Source organism: Neolamprologus brichardi, chromosome 22 (genome assembly GCF_056152115.1).
Source record: "Neolamprologus brichardi isolate AB-2024 chromosome 22, ASM5615211v1, whole genome shotgun sequence".
NCBI lineage: Eukaryota > Metazoa > Chordata > Actinopteri > Cichliformes > Cichlidae > Neolamprologus > Neolamprologus brichardi.
The window spans coordinates 7,496,583-7,517,388 of NC_142124.1; the positions used below are offsets into that span (position 1 = coordinate 7,496,583).

General features: G+C 43.1%; 1 protein-coding gene across 1 annotated transcript in view; it reads right to left on the reverse strand.

The window, feature by feature from the left end:
- Positions 1 to 20,806, reverse strand: part of macf1a (microtubule actin crosslinking factor 1a) — a 115,457-nt gene that overhangs the window by 76,597 nt on the left and 18,054 nt on the right. Inside the window, exons 17-35 of the mRNA XM_087835198.1 lie at positions 17,778 to 17,930; positions 15,118 to 15,272; positions 14,621 to 14,747; positions 14,301 to 14,484; positions 13,967 to 14,133; positions 12,366 to 12,544; positions 12,134 to 12,272; positions 11,862 to 12,055; positions 11,546 to 11,705; positions 11,364 to 11,447; positions 11,179 to 11,286; positions 10,938 to 11,036; positions 10,127 to 10,249; positions 9,919 to 10,010; positions 9,511 to 9,646; positions 1,013 to 7,147; positions 751 to 906; positions 362 to 577; positions 132 to 275 (exon numbers count right to left, since the gene is read on the reverse strand). Of these exons, the coding sequence (XP_087691324.1) occupies positions 132 to 275; positions 362 to 577; positions 751 to 906; positions 1,013 to 7,147; positions 9,511 to 9,646; positions 9,919 to 10,010; positions 10,127 to 10,249; positions 10,938 to 11,036; positions 11,179 to 11,286; positions 11,364 to 11,447; positions 11,546 to 11,705; positions 11,862 to 12,055; positions 12,134 to 12,272; positions 12,366 to 12,544; positions 13,967 to 14,133; positions 14,301 to 14,484; positions 14,621 to 14,747; positions 15,118 to 15,272; positions 17,778 to 17,930 (8,751 nt within the window). The remainder of the gene's footprint in view (positions 1 to 131; positions 276 to 361; positions 578 to 750; positions 907 to 1,012; positions 7,148 to 9,510; positions 9,647 to 9,918; positions 10,011 to 10,126; positions 10,250 to 10,937; positions 11,037 to 11,178; positions 11,287 to 11,363; positions 11,448 to 11,545; positions 11,706 to 11,861; positions 12,056 to 12,133; positions 12,273 to 12,365; positions 12,545 to 13,966; positions 14,134 to 14,300; positions 14,485 to 14,620; positions 14,748 to 15,117; positions 15,273 to 17,777; positions 17,931 to 20,806) is intronic.

A 20,806-nucleotide genomic window follows, 5' to 3' on the forward strand; every position in this document is an offset into this window, starting at 1 on the left:
CCCCACCCCTCCATATGATCCATGTTTACGATACCAAGCAATAATACTGCTAAATATTTAAATCTACAGGTTCAAAGCATGACAAAAGTATATATGCTTATAATACAATTTATTCTTTCTAGAAAACTTGCCTTGCAAAGAGTCAGCTGCTGCGTGAGCTGATCTGAACCGTCATTTTTCTTCTCTTTCTCCATCTGAGTCTCTGTCTCTGTCAGCCAAGACAGCAAGCTCTCCACTTGCTGTCCCAGTGACTTCTGCTCAGCTGTGACTGCATCCTGAAGGAAAAGTCGGAGCACCGTCAGTGATGCCTTTGTCTATTATACATGTGTGCTACTCTCTGTTATTTATCTGTTTCTGCTACCTTATAAGAGTCTCTGTGGTCTCGTAGACTTTGCAGAATGCCCTCAGAAAGAGCCCTGGCAGCCTCGTATCCTCGAGCCAAGCTCCGCCCATCCTTTTCCAGGGCCAATAGGAGTTGAGGAGGAACATTTTTCGGTTGGGGCTTCAGCAGTCGCTCAACTGCCTCCGCCTCTTTGTTGATCTCAGGCTCCATGTCGCGCAGTTCGAGGTCCAGAGTCTGCGAGACAGATTAGGAAAAGAAAACAAAAGTTTTCTTGATTCTTGATTAAGACACTAATCCTTAAACCGGCTGAACGGTTTGTCTCGCACGGAAAACAATTTTCCAATCCAACCTGCAAAGCAAATTTAAGCATTAAAAGCAGCGTGCATATTTGTGTGTGTGAATTTCACCTCAGTCTGTCTGATGATGTCCTCCAATGTGATGAGGCTGCGACCAACAGACTGCTGCTGCTGCTGCTTCAGTTGGACCTCGATGTGTCTAACCATGGAGAGCAGGGCTACCATTCGCTGGTCGTGCTCCAAGCATTCTTGACGCATCAATGATGACTGTGGGAACAAAACAAAACACACTTTAAAGATGCTTTGACCAACCTAAGGGCTTTAAAATAAATAAATAAATAAATATTTATAACTTCACAAGTTTTTCTCTTGCCTTGCCAGTCACAGATGATGCTTCCTCTTTCTTTGACACCTGTTGGGGACTCTCGCTGGCGTCATCCTCTGCCCAGGTCTCAGTGGTGGTCTCAGACTGTGGGACTACAGGTGATTCAGACTCAGCTGCAGCATCTTTTGAGAGCAAAGCCGGCGTTTCTGAAGATTCAAGATGTTGCTGTTGGTTTTTTAAAGATTCTGATGCAGGAGTATCGGTGCCTTCTTCTTTGACTGGTTGGTGCTTTTTCTTCTTTCTGCCTTTGCCAGCTGTTTTATCAGGCTGTGGATCAGAAGCTGTGGGCTGAGCTGTGGACAGAGCAGCGGACAGAGCTGTGGACTGAGTCTCCACTTTGTGTTCCTCGTGAGAAAGGTCAGCTTCGATCACACCTCCAGTGCCTGAATGGGATTTGTCTTTCCCGCCACTGATCTCTTCCGCTTGTACGATGTCCTGCACGTGATAACTGGGCCTCTGTGATTGATACAAATGGGGTGACGTTTGTTCAAGAGTCTCAACTGTTGGAATAATAATTGCAGGGGTCTCCACCTCAACTGTCTCTTCACCAACCGAAGGTGTGAGGACATCCCCCGTTAGTGACCGACTCTCAGAATCTACCTTCTGCTCCTGAATCAAACCTGAGCTTTCCAAATCTGTTCTTTCCAGAGTGGATTTTGGGGTAATTTCTGTTGCAGTCACTTCCACTTTTTCCTTGCTCAGTGCCTTCTCAGTATCAGGCTCAGCTTTTTCCACTTTCAGCCTCTTGGATCTTTTGCTCTTCTTACTTTGTTTACTAGGCTGAGCTTCTTTAGATTGGACCGATGCAGCTGTCTTAATATCTTTTTGTGTCTCTTCCATTCCAAAACTTGCATCCTTTTCTTTTTCATTTGAAGAAACTTTCAGCGGTTCAGCCTCCGTGGTCTCCTCGACCAACGGTTTCTCCACAGGCAGATTTTCTTTGACTTCTCTCAGTTTCACTTTGTCCACCTTGACACTCATCTCTTCTTCTTTACTTTCTTCAGATAAACCATCTGATGTTTTGACAGTGTCTTCTTTTACAGCTCGACTCTCCACTCCATCCTCCTTAGCGTGCCGAGTTTGTGCCTTTACATCACTAACAGTTATACCTTTACCCTCCTTCTTCCCCACCTCCTTGCGCAGCGCCTGCAGCTCCTCAGCAGCCTGTTTCTCACTCACGCCTTTTTCAAACACCTTTTTAAGAATACTCTCTTTGGCCTTCAGGATCAAGGCCGCTTTCTCAGTGTCTGGCAGAGGGGATTTCTGAGGCAGCTCATGCCCTTTCCTTTCCTTCACCTCCTGAATGCTCTCTGGTTTTTCTGGTTGCTGAGCGACAGAATCCTTTTCTTCAGACTTCCCTTTCATCTCCTCTCTCTTATCAGCCTTTGCTGTAGCTCTTAATATTTTATTCCCCTCTTTCTCTGGTTCAGCGATTAGTCTTAAGGCTTCTTTCTGTCCCTGTCTCACCAAATTACTCTCAACCTCAAATTTCCCATCAGTCCTTATGCCTTTGATTGGCCCTTCAGAAGCTCCCTGACCATGAATCTGTGATTTCATGTCTACGTCTTGTGACGCAAGCTCAACTGTAGTCGCATCCATCCATTCCATCTCCTCCTCAGTTTGATAAATTTGAGATGCATGCTTTATCTCTGAAGGGTGTGTTTCGCCCTCTGTCTCTTTACCTTTTCCCTTCTTTTTAGTTTTCCTCTTCTTTTTGCTTTTGTTTTCTGACTCTTTGGAAGCAGATGTCAATAACTGTGCTGACTCTTCAGAACGAGTCCTGGTTTTGATCTCTAAATCTTCAACCTTTAAGGGCTTCTCTTTCTCCACCACTTGGACCTTCTCTCTTATCCCATCATCTTTCTGCACTGCCACATCATCCTTTCTAGATTTCTCTTCGCCCAAATTTGACACTTCATCACCCTCTTTGCTTTCTTTGTCATCAATAACCATTACTGCCACAGGACTTGTCGTCTTAGGCTTCAATCTTCCATCCTCGGGAACACGCTCTTTTTCCCCACCCTGCACAGGTTCCCCATTGACACCTGTTCTATCCTTTTCCTGTAAATCTTTGTCAGCATGATAGATTTGTGTTGGCTTGACTTCTACAGAATCTCTGATAATGCTTTTCCTTTGTTCATCATCTGCCTCCTGTTCAGGAAGACTCTGTGATTTAGTGGTGTCTTTCTGTGGTTCGATTTCTTTTATGGCTTGCTGGATTCTTTTCTCAACATTAGTTGCAAACTTAAATAAGACGTCCATGGACTCGTCCGGCTGCCTTGAAGTCTTTTCTTTCCCTGACTCAGGTTTGTCCACTTTGTCCTCATCTGCAATCGTGTCGTATAACTTTAACTGATCTGAAAGTACAGATGTCAGTGTTTTCTCTTCATCTTGCACTGCTTCTCTCTTTGAAGGTGGAGATTTCATGGGCTCCTCCGTGTTCACATCAGACCAGTTTGATGGACTGTCTGGACTTGATGCTGAAAATTTGATAGCAGGGCTGTACGTACTATCTGATGAGGCAACGGGTGTAGAGCTTTCTTCACCACCCTCGGTCTCTACTGACATCACTTTCTCCTGAATCTCCAAAGCCACATTGTTAGATATCAGTCCTAAAGCAGTTGCAACATTGAGACTGGAGACTCGCTGTCCAGTTGAAGGATCAACTAAGCCTCCTTTCAAAAACTGGTTTGTAGCTATTTCTGTGACCATATCATCTCCAACTAAACCTCTCTCAGAAGCTTCAGGCAGCGAGAGCCTTTCTCCAGTTCTGATATCAACGATCCCACCGCTGTCTGCCTGGCTTTGGAGAAGTCTAAGTGCTGGAGCTGGATCAACTTTCTTTAATGCAACTGCTTCGGGAAGGGTCAGTGTTTCCTTTGATTGTTTATCCTGAACACCACGGAATGGTTTCACCTCCAAGAAGCGTTTACCTGTTTCAATATCTATCTTACCCTGGTTTACAAGTTCTGAATAGGGCACAATCCATGCTGTTTGGGGGTCAAGCACTCCTTGAGTTACTGTGGGAGAAGCCATGACTTCACTGGCTTTGTTCTCATCTAGAAGACCCTTAGTAACAGCCTCTGTCAAAGTAAGTTTGATTCCAGTGTCAGGGTCTGAAATAGCTCCGGTTGATGCTTGGAAAACAAAAGCTTCTGGGCGATGTGAAGGACTGACTTTTCCTTGATAGACCCACTCAAGTTCCTCTAACCCAGGAGCAACGGACCGATCTACTAGTCCTCTATCAACAGCATCAGAAACTGGAAGCCTCATGCCTGAAGGATGGTGAATTATACCACCTTCAGCCACTTGCCTAGCCAAGACCTGATAAGCCTCCTCTGGTCTAATTAAGCCTTTGTGAATAGCTTGTTCTATAGGAACTGGAGACTTGGACTCTGGGTCGAGAACACCTTCCATCTGAAGCTGCAAACTGGCTTTCTTGAGGAATGTTGAGGAATCTGCATCCTTTCCCTTGCATGCCTTCTCCAGTGCTACAAGTTCTTCTCTATGATCGTCCTCAATCAGCCCCAGGTTTGCTGCTAGAGTCACAGAGACTTTCTTATCCCTACGCAGGTCAACAATCCCCCCAGATGCCACCTGGGCTTCCAGAAGTCGAGAGGCTGTGTTGGGATCAATCAACCCTGCCTGAGCTGCCTCCCTCACCCCACAGATCTGCCTTTTCTCCACATCAACAACCCCTGCAAGGGTTTTATCTGACTTTAGGACACCCCACATTAGATCTTCATCTAGTAAACCCTCCTGCATAACGTCCTCCATGGTAAGTGACTCCCCACTGCTGGCATCTAGGAAGCCCCCAAACAGACCGGCTTGAGCCATTAATTTAACAGCTGTATGTCCAGGAAGGACACCCTGGACTACTGCCTCATCTGGCAGCAGCTTTTCCCCTTCTTCTGTCATTAGACCTCCCTGTTTGAGCTGCATGACCATCCTCTCCAGTTCAGCATCCTCTTCTTGCTTTTCCACTACTGCTTCAGAGACATCAACTTGTGGTTTAGCTCGCTTTGAGTCGGTCTCTTTTACAGCCACATTTTGTTTTATAATTTCTGATTCAGCCTGGGAATCTTTTATATCTTTCCTTTCTTGGGATGCTGTTAATTTAACATCTTCATTTGGTTTTTCCCCTGGGATGAGCTCTTTGAATGTCTTCCTTTCAACATTATCCTCTGATTTGAGTGGTGCTGTGGCCATTTCAATAACTTCTGTTGCAGTTGTACTTCCACTGTCTCGCACAGGACTATCCATGGGTTGGTATTCAGTTTGTATTATTTCATTTGGGCTCTTTGTTATTTCATCGTTGAGGTATTTAGCTGAAGCTAAACTGTCCCAACTGGTCATTTCTTTCTTTTGTTCATCTACCTTTTCACTTTTATCGCCAGCAATTTCATATTTAGCTGAAATGGCTAAATCTTCTTCTATGGGTTCTGATGGTTGCTGCAGTGATTTGTTGTCTCCTTCCCCATCATGCATTTCTTCTAGGCCACTTCTATCGTTAATCTCAAAATCCTTACTTGGTGTGACTAAACTGGAACTGTCGTTGACACCTTCACTCACTCCATTACCTGCCAAACTAATCTTTTCCCCCATTTCCAGTTTATCTAGCTTATCTGTAGCCATACTGCTTAGCGGCTCAACCTGACGAGCAGATTCTCCAGCAACCATGTCAGCGTCCTTGATCATTATCATTAGCTCAGGGTCAAGCAGCACGAGGCGCTTTCCAGAATGAGCATCTACATAGCTGTGAGTCATGAGGTGAAACAGCAGCTTGTGTTTGGCTTGTTCTTCAGGATCCTTCCCATTAGTTGATGTAGTTTCCCACACAAGGCCTGTGGGAGATGATGGAGGCAGGGGAGAGGATGGAGGAGAGGAGGAGGAGCTAGTGGAACCCCAGCTGTGGCGGTTTAGAGATGGGTTACCTGACTGGGTCATGTTGGAAAGAACATCTGGTATGTGGATTTCTTTGAGAAAACTGACCGCACTAGGATCTAATTCATTTTCAGCAGTTCTGTTCAGGGGCAGCACCTGAAGGGTTTCTGGGTTGTACAAAGCCCCAATGGCATGTCGTTGTCTCAGGGTGCTCCTTGCTAGATCCCCCGAGATCACACCTTGTTGAACAGCCTCAGCAATGGGTAAAACCTCTCCAGTTTCAGGCCAGAGCAAGCCCATAAAAGTCCAGAGAGACTCAAGGACCAACAGAGCCAAACGAGGGGAGAGAAGGTCCCTGCAAATACTCTCTTCTAAGTCCAGGCGCTCTCCACTGAAAGGGTCTAGAATGCCCCCATTTTGCAGTTGACGTGCTAACATGGCACAGGCTAGATCCTGGTCCATAAGCCCATGGCGAACTGCTTCATCAACTGTCAGTCGATGGCCAGACCGTGGGTCTGCAATACCACCGGCAAAAAGCTGAGCTTCAAGAAGTCGTACAGTAACTTTCCGATCAATCAGTCCCTCCTGCACAGCACGGAAAATACCGACTTTTCTTCCAGAACGGAGGCAAACTGTTCCTCCAGGCTGCTGCTTGACAGGGAAGAGAAGAAGCCCTGAATCATCATCGAGAACACACTGGAGCTGCAGCTCGCAAAGATTTACTTTTTCAGCTGTGTTTGGATCAATCAGCTCTCTGTGTTGTAGTCTCGACTGGAGCTTAGTAATAATTCTGGGAGACAAAAGTCGCTTGTCTTCTGCTTGCTCCAAACTCAACATTTTTCCAGTTGAATGTCTCAAGCCTCCAGTGTTCATCTGGAGTTGGAGGATGCGAAGTCCCACTTCCTCTCTGATTAGCCCGGTCTCCATGGCTCTAACTACAGGCAAGGCATTTTCTTGTTGTTCATCACTCACAGTCTTGGTGTTTTCCACCAAATACAGGGCGCTCTCAAGCTCAGACAGGGACTGTCTGGTATGGCTGTCAATTAGGCCTCGAGTTAGAGCTTGCTCCAGTGAAAGTTTGACAGGAGAGTCAGGTTGAAGGAGCCCACCCATAATGAGCTGGGTCTCTAGCAGAACATGGCAGGTGTCCTGGTCAATAAGACCACGTTGAGCTGCTCGAAATACTGGGAATGTTTCCACTGTACTCAGGTCAATCACTCCAGCAATGGCAATCTCATTCTGCAAAAAGAAAGAAACCAAAATCCCAGTTGATATTCATTCTCTTTTCTTTATGACCTGGCAGTTTTAGCCAGCACGCATATTACGAAATGTTAATTTGTTATTATGTGACACTACACTATGACAGATCGTAGAATCAGGAAAAAAAAAAGAAGGAAACCCGCAACCACTTGCCACAAAACAGCTTATCCATGTTTAAAAATGCCACTATAAATATTTCTGTTAGTAATTTGCTAATTTATATTTTTGATTTGTTTTAATTTCTATTAAATTAAAAGGCATTTTAATACTTACCATCACTATTCTAGGACAAGCAGTAAGCATGCAACAAAGCATATAGTAACAAAAATGCAGAAAAAAGCTCTAGATAAGGGGAAACAACAGCAGAAAAAGGAACACACAACTATTCAGAAGTTGAGGAGAATAAGAAAAACTACACGAGAAAAACTTAAAGGCAACGGTAAGAGAGAAAGCGAGCGCTACTTACCGTTTGGGCCCGTCCTGCTGTGCACACACTAATGGGCCAGTTTATGGCTCGGCAGAGCGAGGCGCGACAGGTGAGAAGCTGGTTGTTAGCGTTCTGCATGCCACTCTTCATTCAGACTCCTAACACTGCTTTGACGTCAAAACCTCAAACTGACCTAATGTTAAACTGAGTAAGGTACAAACTGAAACTATACTAAACCGTGACTGCTCAGTGAAAGCTGATCGGGGGTGGGGCAAATATGTGGCAAATAGTGATAAATAACAAATATTTATCAGTATTTCCACATTTCTGATAGTAAGTTTACCTGCCGATTTGCACAGATTATGATTATTATTGCAGATTTGTATCTTTAACTGCATCACACATTACATAATACATTTCCATGAGACTGGGTGGCACTAAAACTAACCATGCAGCTGTTCTAACCTGCAATCACAAAATAGACTAATGATGTTTATCAAAGTCTGTTTTGCTTTGTTTTCTGATCCTTGGATGTCCACAACTCTCCGTTGGCAGCTGTTAGTGATTTTCAAGCAAAATGCTGGTTTAAAAGTTTCACACATTAATAGTATGCATTAGAACAAACACAAAAACGTCATTCTCTCTCACACACACTCTTGTGATCTGGACACAACATGCTCAAATGGTGAAGTTGTTTTTTTGATTATTTTTTTTTGCATAGCTGGCCTTTGGTGCACGTACACTCTAAAATACAAAGTGACTTCTTAAAAAGTTCTACTTTACCTTTTAGTGAGCATTTTTAGCAAAACCATAAAACATTTACACAAAAATCAACTATGAGTGCAACTGTTAAAAACTAGGAAGTGTCATAAATGAGAGCTTCAAACCTGAAATTCTCTCACACATCCAGGGATGATGTATTGTATTTCAAATGAAAGGGAGGAACACTTGTATGAGAGTGCGAGGGCTGGGAATGTGTGTTTCCCCTTGGATGACTGTACATCTACATGGGGTAAACGTATGCAGAAAAATGCTAAAAAGCAATGCTGACTTTATGCAGTGGCATTTCACCACCATATAAAGAAAAGTAACATTTTACTTTTTCGATGCTGGGATGAATGTGGAAAATGTGGATGTACCTTTATTTTGACAGTTTCTAACAATGAAAAGCAAAGCTCTACAGCTTTCCCCTCACTAGCGTCACCTGGGAAGCTCTGATCTAGTGCGGCACCACTAAGGCCGTGTATTAACCATGTTAGCAGCTCAGCAGATGTATTTTCTGATGATAATGATGATGACGGTGACAATGAGGATGATAAAAATCAGGGTTGGTGATAGTTAATGACATGAATGCAGGCTTTTATATGATAATGTGAGAGTGGATCACTCCATGCTGAGGCCCAGTTCAGACGGTGTATTCCAGTTGTTTTCTGTCCTTTTCACATTTCCCTTTAACACCCATATATTGAGGTTTCTTATACCAAAAACAAAACACTGCAGTGTATTCTAGATGGATAAATTATTTTAGCAACCCTTATTTCTCCAGTGATGACCAAAAAGATGGTCATCCTGGTAGAAATGGTTATTACAGAGGATCTGAATACACATCTGAACAGGATCCGTCGGTGTTTGTTAAACCAAACCAAGTCAATGAGTGAGATTCGTCAACACTGGTGATGTTTTTCAGAAATGCAAATCGGTGAACACACAACATGCTGAACAACATAGATGATAATTTGCTGGCCCACATATAAACTCACGCTTCGCTCGCAAAGATATTCAGACTCAAGGAACATTTTATAAAAGTACCTTTGTGGTTATTTTTGTTTAAGCTCGCATAAGCAGAATACATGTTTGGCATAAATATGCAGACACCCTTCTCCCCGCTCGGCCCACCCCAGCCAAACCGATCTACCTTTCGTTCCTCCTCTTTGGCCAGTTGCTGCTCCAGCTGCTGCAGCTGTTGGGTGGAGCTGTCGCACAGCTGGTTGTAGGTGGTCTTCAGCTCATCCAGCTGAGCCTCCACGTGTGCCCGCTCCTCTGGGGACAACCTACAGAAGAAAAAAGGGACAAGGTTAACAGGTGTAGTTAGGTGTTTAACATTAGTCTGCATCTGTGTTGGAAAGATGCTTTACAGTGGCTTTGACATAACATTTATAATGTGATTGTTTGAAGTTGGCAGTTATCATCATCTAATCCTAACTTCTATTTACCCGCTGGTTACTACAGAAGTGGGCCCTGTGGTGCGTGCACTGCTGGCTGGGAGGACAGTTTAAAAATCATTGCTCTCTTTGAGGAGTCCATGCATGTCATGTTAACTTACTTGCTGGCCTGTTTCGACAGAAGGAAGACCTGTGTGCTCCTTATAGCTTCAGCCACCTGATCTTTCTTGGCTGCTAGCTGTTCATTGATGGCCTGCAGAAAAAACAGATGAAGAATCTATTTGACAACATAACAACCTTCATGTACCACTAAAGGAGGTAGCAACATAACAGTCTCCTTCGCATTCATTGCATATGTATAAACAGTACCTGTTGAGCAGCCAGAGAAGACTCTGCGTTGGGGCCACCAGCGCGTCCCTGGAGGCCTTTGACCCAGCCCAGAAGGTCTGAAACATGCCCCACCCTGGCCTGTTTCTCCTCCTCCACCTCTTTCTGCACAGATAGAGGCAAGAAAGCAAAAATTAATGACACTGAACAGTAGATATCACATAAGGTCCCTTTTTGTCAATTCACCTGTGCAGCACATACAGTATGAGATATCACACCTTTGTCTCCCCTGACCATCACAGACACCGCCTGCAGACATACACCCTTCTCATCACAAACATCCCTCAGTTCTTATACAGGTTTTGACACTGTACTCTCTGCCTGTGGTGTCGTGTCACCTCCTCCGGAGGCTTCTGATAACTGCACCTTGCATGTTAACTCTAGACACCCCAGTATGTGGATGCATTGCGAGCGGTTTGGACTGCAGTGCCAGCTGCACATCAATTATTTGGAGCTGCTAGCTGCTTTTCCAGCTTTCAAGCATTGCTGCCCAGTTCTGATAGACCAGTGTGTCCTGGACAGAACAATTAAATCTACACTTCCCAGTTAAAGTTTTCTCACTTTCTGTTGTAATGTTGCAGTGTTGCTTCTCTCTGCCAAATCTCTGCTAGTCTGGTGGCAATGCTCAAAAGCATAGGAGCTTCATCCACTCAGGGAACAGAAGTTATAATAGCAACTCTTCGATTCAGTGAGCTACAGCAACCAAAAGTAGTGTATATGTAAATTAAACAGTTAATAATAGATGACCGCTGTGTAAAGCAAGAAAGTCACTGAAAGAGAATCAAAGTGTCACCTCCTCCTCCTCCAGTCTTCTCAGAGCATCGCTGATGTACTTCACATGCTGGGTTGTTAAGGTCACTAAGGCTGTGTAGCGTGTGCGCAAGTCCATGAACTGAAGAGATAATAAAAACCCCAAACAAACATCACTAACTGCGGGATATTAGATTCAGGCAAATACAAAACACACAAACTTTATTTACTTAAAACAATAAAGCTCCTGCAATGATCACGATGGTAAACAGTTATCTCATTACCTCCTGAGTGATAGCGTCAGAGGAAGAGTGCATCCTTCTCCTCTTGACAGGTGATTTGTGCGTCGACTCTACAAAGGCTCTGAATGTCATCAGCTGTAGTTCATAATCCTACAAGATAAAAGCACGAGAGGGATCAAGTTTCCTGCGTACCATCACTCCGAGACACGTCTGTCACGGTTTCTCACCTTCACTGAGGCACAGTATTGTTTGGAATGAGTCTGGCACTCGTCTAGTTTGGTCTGATTCTGTTCGATCTCAGCTACCAAGGCCTGGAAAGAAAAACAATCAGAATTTATAAATGTTTAGGCTCAAGTCATATTTCTCATCTAGACGCATGTTTTAAGTCAGAGGATTCAGCGGCACTAACAGTCTGCTGGGCCAGTTGTTCCGACAGCGCTTTGCTGTCCATCTGTCCCGGCTGTGTGTTTTCTTGTCTCTCCGTCGTCTCTTCGATCCACTTGATCAAAGCGGAGTGGCCGTCTCTGTACTGCTGCAGGGAGGAGCCCAGAGCTTCAAGATCCGCTCGTCTGCAGAAAAAAAGAAAACTACCTTCAGATCCTTTTCCACACTAACGTCCTGATAAGTTCAGCATCCAGTTAGTTTTTTTAAGCAGATCGTTACATCGTTTGTCACAACACACATGAATCGTGCTCCTCCTTTTCTTTTTAGGGATCTTCACTCACCGTGTCTCCATCTGTCTTTTGATCCCACTCCATCTTTCTGTTATCTGATTGGCTTTGTCCTGGTAGCGCTCGAGCTCAGGGCTGCGGTCCGGGTGGAGCCTGTTGAGCTTAGACCCCGCCTCTTTGGCCTGACGTACCTCCACCTGCAGAGACTGGAAGACGCCTTCCTGCTCACCAAGCTCAGCCTGCCACTTCTGAAAGTTAGAGGTTAGAGGGTCAGAGGTTCATCTTTATAGTGACATGAGAGGACTTTATGTGATGGTGAGGCTTACCCCCAGTTGATCCCTGAGGTTCTGAATGGCTGTTGTGTCAGCAGGAACAATGTCTTCCTCACTTAGTCTGTTCTCGTACTTCCTGACTTGGCTCTCTGCTTCATCCAGGCTACGGATCAGGACATCCACTGTTTTTAACCTAAAGATGTAAAAGGACAACAAATTGTATCATCTGGAGAAACAAAAAGAACAGAGAAGTTTCACATGACTGAAGGAGGAAAATCTAACTAACTTTTCAAGGTAGACAGCTGAGAGGTTGTGCAGTTTGTCCATCTTCTCCACAGCGTGATTGAGCTCTGACCGGAGGACAGGAACGCTGGACGAGGTCGGCTTCTCCTCGAAGAACTTAACGCAGCGATGAGACACGTCACCCAAATTGGAGCGCAGGCTGTCCAGCTCAGACTGCAGCTTCTGCATAAAAAGTATGTTTTTAATGGTTTTTTGGAACCATCTTTATTTTTAAACTACATGGTGACAATCTTTAAAATTTAAATAAAAACTGCTTTGCTTCATCAAAATAGCTTCCTCTGTGGTAAATGTTTCGAAACTTCCACACTTCTTAATAGAGGTGGGAATCACCATACATCCCACGATATGATATTATTGCAATTTTTTAAAAATATTTTGTGATATTCAGATTCTGTACATAAAGGTAAACTTTATCAATATTCATTTTATCTAATATCAAAGTCTCACACTCAGTCTTTCTCTCATTTCAGTTTTATTGTTGACAAACTGAACGGTTTGTATTACAGTCTAGTCCAACTTAACTGAACGCAACCATCTGGTACAATTATAGCTATTCTGAACTATGCAGTTTATGAAAACTATGCAGCCCCTTCAGCAACTGAAGAATTTGAAAGTAAATTAAAACAAAATATAATTTTACATTAAATAAAAAAGTTTTAAACTTAATTAAAATAAAACATGTCTTAAATTAAAATAAGTAAACTGTCATGTTTATTGCTGCCAAAAAAACAAGTTAAACACATTTGGACAGTGAAGGAATGTCAGGATTCTTGCTCAGAAAAAGGATCAACATGCTCTGAAGTCAGAGCACAAAAACCTTTTTTGTAACAAAATATCGATTTCTGCTGTCCCTGTATCGATACATTATTAGCAAACAAAATATCACGATACTACACAGTATCGATTTTTTCCCCCACCCCTACTTCTTAAGCCATACTACTCAATACCAGTTGTAATCATCATCACTTATTTGCTTATTTATAAGGAACCCCAATAGCTTTTACAACAGTGGTTGCTAAATGTTTGCTCAAATAAAATATTACGCAATAAAGTGGATGCAAAATAGCTACATAAATTGGCTCTTACATCCACAGTCAGGTTTTACTATTGTAAAAATATAAAACATAAATATCAATAACATTGAGACAAAATACACAAATTTCCATTATTTCCCTCTTACAATATTTACAGTAATTAAAAGCTGCCTAAATAGACTTTTAAGTGTTTTTTGAAATTATGAATAGAAGCCAATTCTCTAAATGCATAAGGCAATTTATTCCACTTAAAAGATGCTTTAAATATATATATATTATATATATTTATTATAAATATATATATTTTTGGCCGCCTTATTCTGGACTAACTGAAGTCTGTTAAGATCTGTCCTGTTAGCTGCTCACCAAAAATGCTGACTTGTATGATCAGTATTTGCTGTGATATTTCTTGGTTAATCCAAAAACAAATCTATCAATGGATGAGCGCTTCTTCCTCTGGCTTTATAGACGATGACAACAATATACTGCAAAAGTTCTTTATAACATGGGTAATAACTGTGTGCAAGCAGCAGATGGAGCTCAAACTCACCTCCTGCTCTCTAATCTGGACCGTGTTGTCAACACCATCACCTGACAACAGGATGGGAGGTGGAGTCTCAATACTCCTCATCAGTCTCTGCTCAGCCTCCTTAATACAAAGGGTGATGTTCTGCAGCTCTGACAGGTACGACCGAGAGACTGACTCATCCTTCTCCACTGGAGAAAAATGAAAGACGAGGAACGAGGTGGATTATTTTCATTAACAGATTAAGACGGTCATTTTGAGACACGCAGAGCTATTATTTGCATCGGTTTGACTGGTCAGAGGTCAGCAAGAGATTAACTAAATGTATCCGTGTGTGAGCCCGTCCATCTTCACTCACCGGTCTCCATGTTGAGCAGCAGGTCCTGGCAGTGTTGCTGGGCCTGCTGAACGTCCTTCTCGAGCTCTCGTCTTTCGGCCGGCGTGAACAGCGAGCTCTCTTTGCTGTCTGACAGAAAGTCGGCCAGCTGGGACTCCAGGTGATTGAGGACGTGCTCCCGCTCTGATGGAGACTGACCCTGAACCTGAAAGATGAGACAAGGAGGGAGAAGATAAATACAACGGAAGAGAAGAAAAGAACCACAAATTGAAATCATCACGGCGAGAGAATCAAGTCCAAATTCATAGCCGTCGCATTTAAACGCATGGAGAGGATCTCACCGTGTCCAAGTTCCACCCAGATACAGTCTTGATGTCTTTGAGCAGGTAGTGCCACGATACCACACTCTTCATGTTCACATGGAGCTGATGCCACAGGGACATGACCTTCTGGTACAGCTGCTCAGCTCTGTAGACAAAACACAAGGAAGATGAACATTAGTCTCTAAAATACTAAACAAAATAGATTCAGATTAAAAGGACGTCCAGTCTAAAGTTATTTCAGCATTACTGCCCTGTTTTATAAACCAAACTCAAGCTCAACAGTCAGATAATCTTTAGAAAACAGGATTTTTGGACTGACGTGAAGGCCGAACTTTCCTACTCTGTAGTGCTTCCTGAAGTCTACGGCCTCGCTACGTATTGTGGAAAATTGTGGCTTTTGTGCATTAAAGACTTAAAGAAAATCAACTATAAAAAAGTAAATCAGGACAGTGCTATCCACAAGAAATGTTTAATACATTCACAACACCAATGCACGTTTCCAGTACGTGGCTCACCTGCTGGCTGTGTCGATGGCCTCCTGGTTTGGAGGCGGGACGGTGAAACACACCGAGGGGACCATGGCTTCGTTCCCCGTCGGACTGATCACTTTCCACTTGGTCCTCTGAGAGTTGTCCTGCAGCACACACTCCTCTCCTCGGCTTATCGTGATCTGAGAGTATGAGGCGAGGCGCAGGGAAGGACAGATGAGAGCGGAAATGGAGGTTATGAAAATGATGTTGGAAATGATGTAGAGAACAGGGTTGACAGCAAGAGAGAATATTAAGAGAAAGGTTCACAAAGCGAGGGAGTTGCAAAAGATGATGGAGAAAGAATGGAAGGAGAAATGCCCAGAAGAAAGCAAAGGAGGAGAAAAAAGGGGGGAAAAATGCGTAAATCAAAAGCAAACAGCAAAAAAACTTATAATGCAACACAAAATGCAAAAATTCATGGACTTCATGAAGTTAGCAGGAGCCCTAACATGACGTGATATTAGAGAAACTGACAATGCCATGTGGTGTGAAAGCTGCTTTGCACCAGTAAAGGCTTTTATTGTGAAAGCAGCAAATATACTCCAAACTCAAAGCGAAACTTCCTAAAACCTGAGCTGGGTTTGAATAATTTAACGAGGAAATAAACATTAGTGACACTGCAGGAAACCCAGCAGAGGATGTAAACAGAAGACAAACGAGTTTGGCTTTAAAATTCAGCGTTAGGGCTGCACAGCCATCCCCACCCGCCACCCTCTCTCACCCCTTTCCCTGCACACACACACATACAAACCATAATGCAAAGCTGTGCACAAACACTTAATACATGAAGATATATTGAAACGGAAATGTTATTTTCTGACTGACTGAATGAGCCTGAGGGGCACAGACGGGTTAAATTCAGTTCAGTTCAGCGATTACCACCTGCTCTTATCAACTGATCTCAGTCTGACACAAATCTGTGACTAAACATACGAAACTAAACTGATTCTGCATAAATATATGAAATCTGCAGAATTTTTTTTATTATTTCTGTTTGTATCAATCATATCTGAGCTGGATTTTACTGCATAAAGATAAACATCGATGCAAAAGAGTGACGCATTTTCCAAAAAACAATCTCCAAATCACTGGCTATTGTCTGACAACAATGCATCCAGCATTTTGGCAGCCTATTAAAAAGCATGTGCATTCAGACACAATAACATGTACACAGAACAGGAAGTCTTGGCCCGGATAGCAGCTGGCTATACCGGAAACACCGAATCATTTGCAGTAATTCCCAGAGGCTAAGTTAGTACTTGGTTACTTAGTACTTGGTTACTGATTAACAGATTGTTGCCATAATAAACTCTTGTGAGATTATCCTATCACCAGATTCTGGCTATGAGAACACCATAAACATATGCACATATAGAAAGAGTGACGTGTCACTTTATAATAAAACACTTAAATAAACATAATTGGCTGATTTGATTTGGAAAACACCACTAAATTATATTTTCCTGGAAAAACATAACACAATAAGCTTTCAGATTTTTGCTCCAGGGAGGAAATCCAGTAAAAGGTACTCTGAAGCATTTCATACGTAATTTCATCTAATTTATTCCAAGAAGTCTGAGAGTGCAGGCACAAAGTTTATTACCAATTATACAACCTGAAATCAGCTGATAAGAAAGCGGCACCTGGGGGCAGTACAGTGTGTGCAGTGTCAAAATCTGAGGTGAGAGAGGGAGAATATAGGCAGCTATACCTGAACGTTTGTCTTGCCAGCCCAGCCGACAGACGAGGGGGAAGGGAGGGAAGAGAATGAGGAGGAGGAAGAGGAGGGAGTGAGAGGGGAGAGGCCAAAAAAAGGTACATGAGGGTATGGAAAGAAAGGAGAAGACACAGGAAAGTGAAGGAGAGAAAGATTACTTTTGGTTCATGTGCACGTTTGTCCAGATGTTTTTTTTTATAACTGTCAGCTGTGTGCGAGGTTTCGTCACGTTGCTTTAGCTCAGTGATGAGGTGGAGGACCAAACCACCTTCATCCTTTACCTGGGAACAAGACCTCACATCTGGTATGCTTCAGGGAGCAAACCACCCTGGGCAATCTAACACATAGTAGACTAAATATAGCAGCGCTGGGGACAGCTACATGTCCGTGCCAAGCTCTCAGGGTGCAAAGAGGATGGGACAGATGTATAATTGATTAGCTTTTAGATTCCCAGAGGTCATCACAGCTGAATCTGAGAGTGAATCTCATAATGCCTGAGTTATCTTTCTTAGTGTTTTCTGAGGAGGACAAAGGCAAAGATCATAAGTTCTGGTTAATTATGTCCATTCAGTTTCCAAATTTCGACATGCTGGTTTTAAAAAAGAAAAGAAAAAAGAAGAAAACTGGAGCTGTGTGAAAAAAAGAAGAAATCCACTGCTGTGCGATATTCATCGTTATGGAGGAAACTGTTCATGTAGATGTTTACATCAATCTAAATTTCACGAGCAGATATCAGTAGCTGAGTAAGGACTTTGTGGGGAAGTGCAGGGCAGGGGGGGGCTGGTTGGTGGTGAGGGGCGAAACAATCGAGGTGAGGTCAGAGGTGAGTCGGTGCTAAATACGCACTTTTTTCTTAAACAAAGTCACAGATTTGAGGGACATGCCCACATGTTCATGAGGTGTAATGATACTGCTCTGGGTGCCGTACCTCGATCTGCTTGTAGTCACAGATGGCTTTGATGGGTGTTGTAGTTCCCAGAGTGCTCTCTGCACTGCGGGGGCGCAGCTGCACCACCGTCTTGGCCCGGCCCACCAGGCTAGCTACTGTACTCCGATACTCAATGAGCTGCTCTTTCTCCTCCTACAGGAAGGAAAACAACAACAACATTAAACATTGAAACTCTTTATGAAGACTGTACATGTGTGGATTTACAATAACATTCATCTAAAGGCATTTTTTCCATTGTAAGGTAAAGATCTATGTATCTGAGAACTTAAAGCAGGGATGTTAACAGCATGCCGACCTTTCCATTAGGTAATTATTTGATAATTACCCATATCACACGCCATAAATAAAAAACAATGTTAAAAAACTACGGCAGATCTATCAGGTTGCATTTTAGATACATTCTAACAGATAAATATGTAATTAAACACCAAATATATTAAAATTCTAAATATCTGTAGCAAAATGCAGTGTATGGAAGTCAATCCAGCAGCTACGGTGGCCCTGAGAGGCCAAACGGACTGCAACTTAAGAAAACACCAGCAATAAGAAAAATGCTCCAAAAGCACACAAAACACAACGGAAATAGGGAAAAACGACAACGGAAATAGAAAAAACGAAAACAGAAATAGAAAAAAAACACAAGGGAAGCGTTTCTGGGGAGACAATAACCCCACGGACCAGTTGCAGGAACCAAAAATATGCCTATAATTGCACTGGGAGACACTTAAAAGAAGTGGAGGATCTATCAGTTTTGTGAGGAAAGGAAAGATGAGAGGTAAGTGCGTTAGCCTAAAAATCCGTCATCAGTATTATATGAATCATGATAAAACACGCCTACCATGTTTTGGGTTCCTGCAACTGGTCCGTCGGATTATTGTCTCCCCAGAAACACTTCCCTTGTGTTTTTTCCCATTTCTGTTTTTGTTTTTCCTATTTTCATTGTGTTTTGTGTGCTTTTGCAGCGTTTTTCTTATTGCAGTCCATTTGGCCTCTCAGGGCCACCGTAAGCAGCAGACGTTTCAAACGTCTAAATCACAAATAACGCTGGAGAAATCAGTGAATGAGTTCACAAAATCTTCAGAAAATCCTTCCAGTAGACATTCAGAAGTTTCACCCTATATCATCTTTCCTCAAGTTTTTCATTTTCACACCACAAAATCCACCCAAATGATATTTAAGCAACATTTTCTGTCCTTCAACACATAATCAGCTTAACGGCCTATTAGCCTGTAGCTGCTGAGATGAGTGGGCCTGCTGCTTCCTGACTCAGCTGCCCATGTTAGCCTGACCACTAAGCATTAAACATTTAACATGGGCTTTTCACCCTGACAGGTAGAATTACATTTCACTTCTCTCTCGCCCCTAAAGCAGAAGCAGAGAGAGTCATTAAGGATTCATTAGAGAGGGAGACAACAAGGAGACAGTCACAGGTACAGGAAAGAAAACAGTGAATGGAGCCGAGAGTTAGACACAGTCTGAGGCAGAGAGCTAATAACTTCATACATCACATCCCAGGAATGAATTTCACAGTGAGATGGCATTCGCTGCAGTCAGCAGGACCAGTGACAAACATAATTTACACAGACATAAATTAAAATGTGGATGCATGAGGAATTCTAGTTAATTACAACCACAGGGTATCAAGGACTTCTGTAAAACAAATTAGATCACCAGAGAAGCACTAAAAGAAGACCGTGGATAACATGTATGACAGCATTATGATACTTAGGGAGAGGTTCCTGAACAAGGAGATAATACCTATTTTAATCTTGCTTCAAAGGCAACAAATGCTTGTGGTATCTAACCACATATGAAGAAGTCATTCAGTGACAGTCCACAAAGGAAAGATTGGGCAGGAAACAAGTCAGAATGGAGGGAGAGGTCTGATCAAACGGACACTGCTAAACACCAATCTCCACCTTAAAGAAGCTGAATAGGATAATTCAATGTTCTTGTCTCGGTTATTATTTCTGTCAAACAAAAGTTCAGCTGCTTCTTTGTTATGTCATTTAAAGGTACCTGCAGGACCGGCCTAAGAAAAGCATCTGTTTGTGACACCCGCTCTCTCGCACACCTCTTTAATAAGAGGACATGGATGCTGCTCTGGCCTGTGGAGCGATGCCCGCACTAACCCTGCCATCTGCTCGAAGTCAGAGGTGTGTGTGTGTGTGTGTGAGAAGTAGGTGCAAATATGGCAGGCTTGCAAATGTGCCATGGGGGGAGGAGATGATTCAGGACTCTGTAACAGATTACTTTGCCCTGTCACATGAGGTGCTGCAGCCGCCCGAGGCAGAGCAAAAGCAATCAGGAGGACGCTGCAACACCAGCAGCTCGGCTACTGCAGGTCTCTGATGCTATAGTGGTTAGAAAAATGCTGTATCATTCCTGATGATATGTCGGTCTGGGAGTATACTGAATGTTCGCGTTTGCACTTTGTGCACACGGTGGAAGCAGGGATTGAGGACGCTCCGTTATCTGGGATAGAAATGTGCTACTTAAAATGTTCATTGTCCAATATTTTCTGGTTTGCACATTACAGCTGTGACTCACAGTGGTACGTTTGATGGTTTGAAACCTGGTTCTTCTAGTACTTATGTCAGAGTGGCTCCAGGTAAGACGCCACCTTCGTAATGTGCCCCTGGGGTGTGTTAAAGGTGTGTGAGTGAAACCAAAGCACTGGGTAGTAGTTAGGGAAAGTGCTTTTTTAAAAAAATCCTAAATATCAAGTAAAGTTGAGATGTTGATACAGAGTTAGAGAAGGAAGCAAAGACCCTTCTTAGATTAGAAGTGACCACTCTCAGCTAGTATCTTATGCACATGTTTGATTTGGTGTTACACCAGACGGCCTCTTCCTCCCAGGATCAAACTGGGGATGTTTGTTAAGCACTACACTATGGAGCCGCTTCTTGAAATTATCTCGCTAAATGGAGACACGACGTCAAACAACCTCTGTTTAGTCTCTCTGTTATCACTCACTGAACTCCAGTAGAGGTTAACATGACACAATT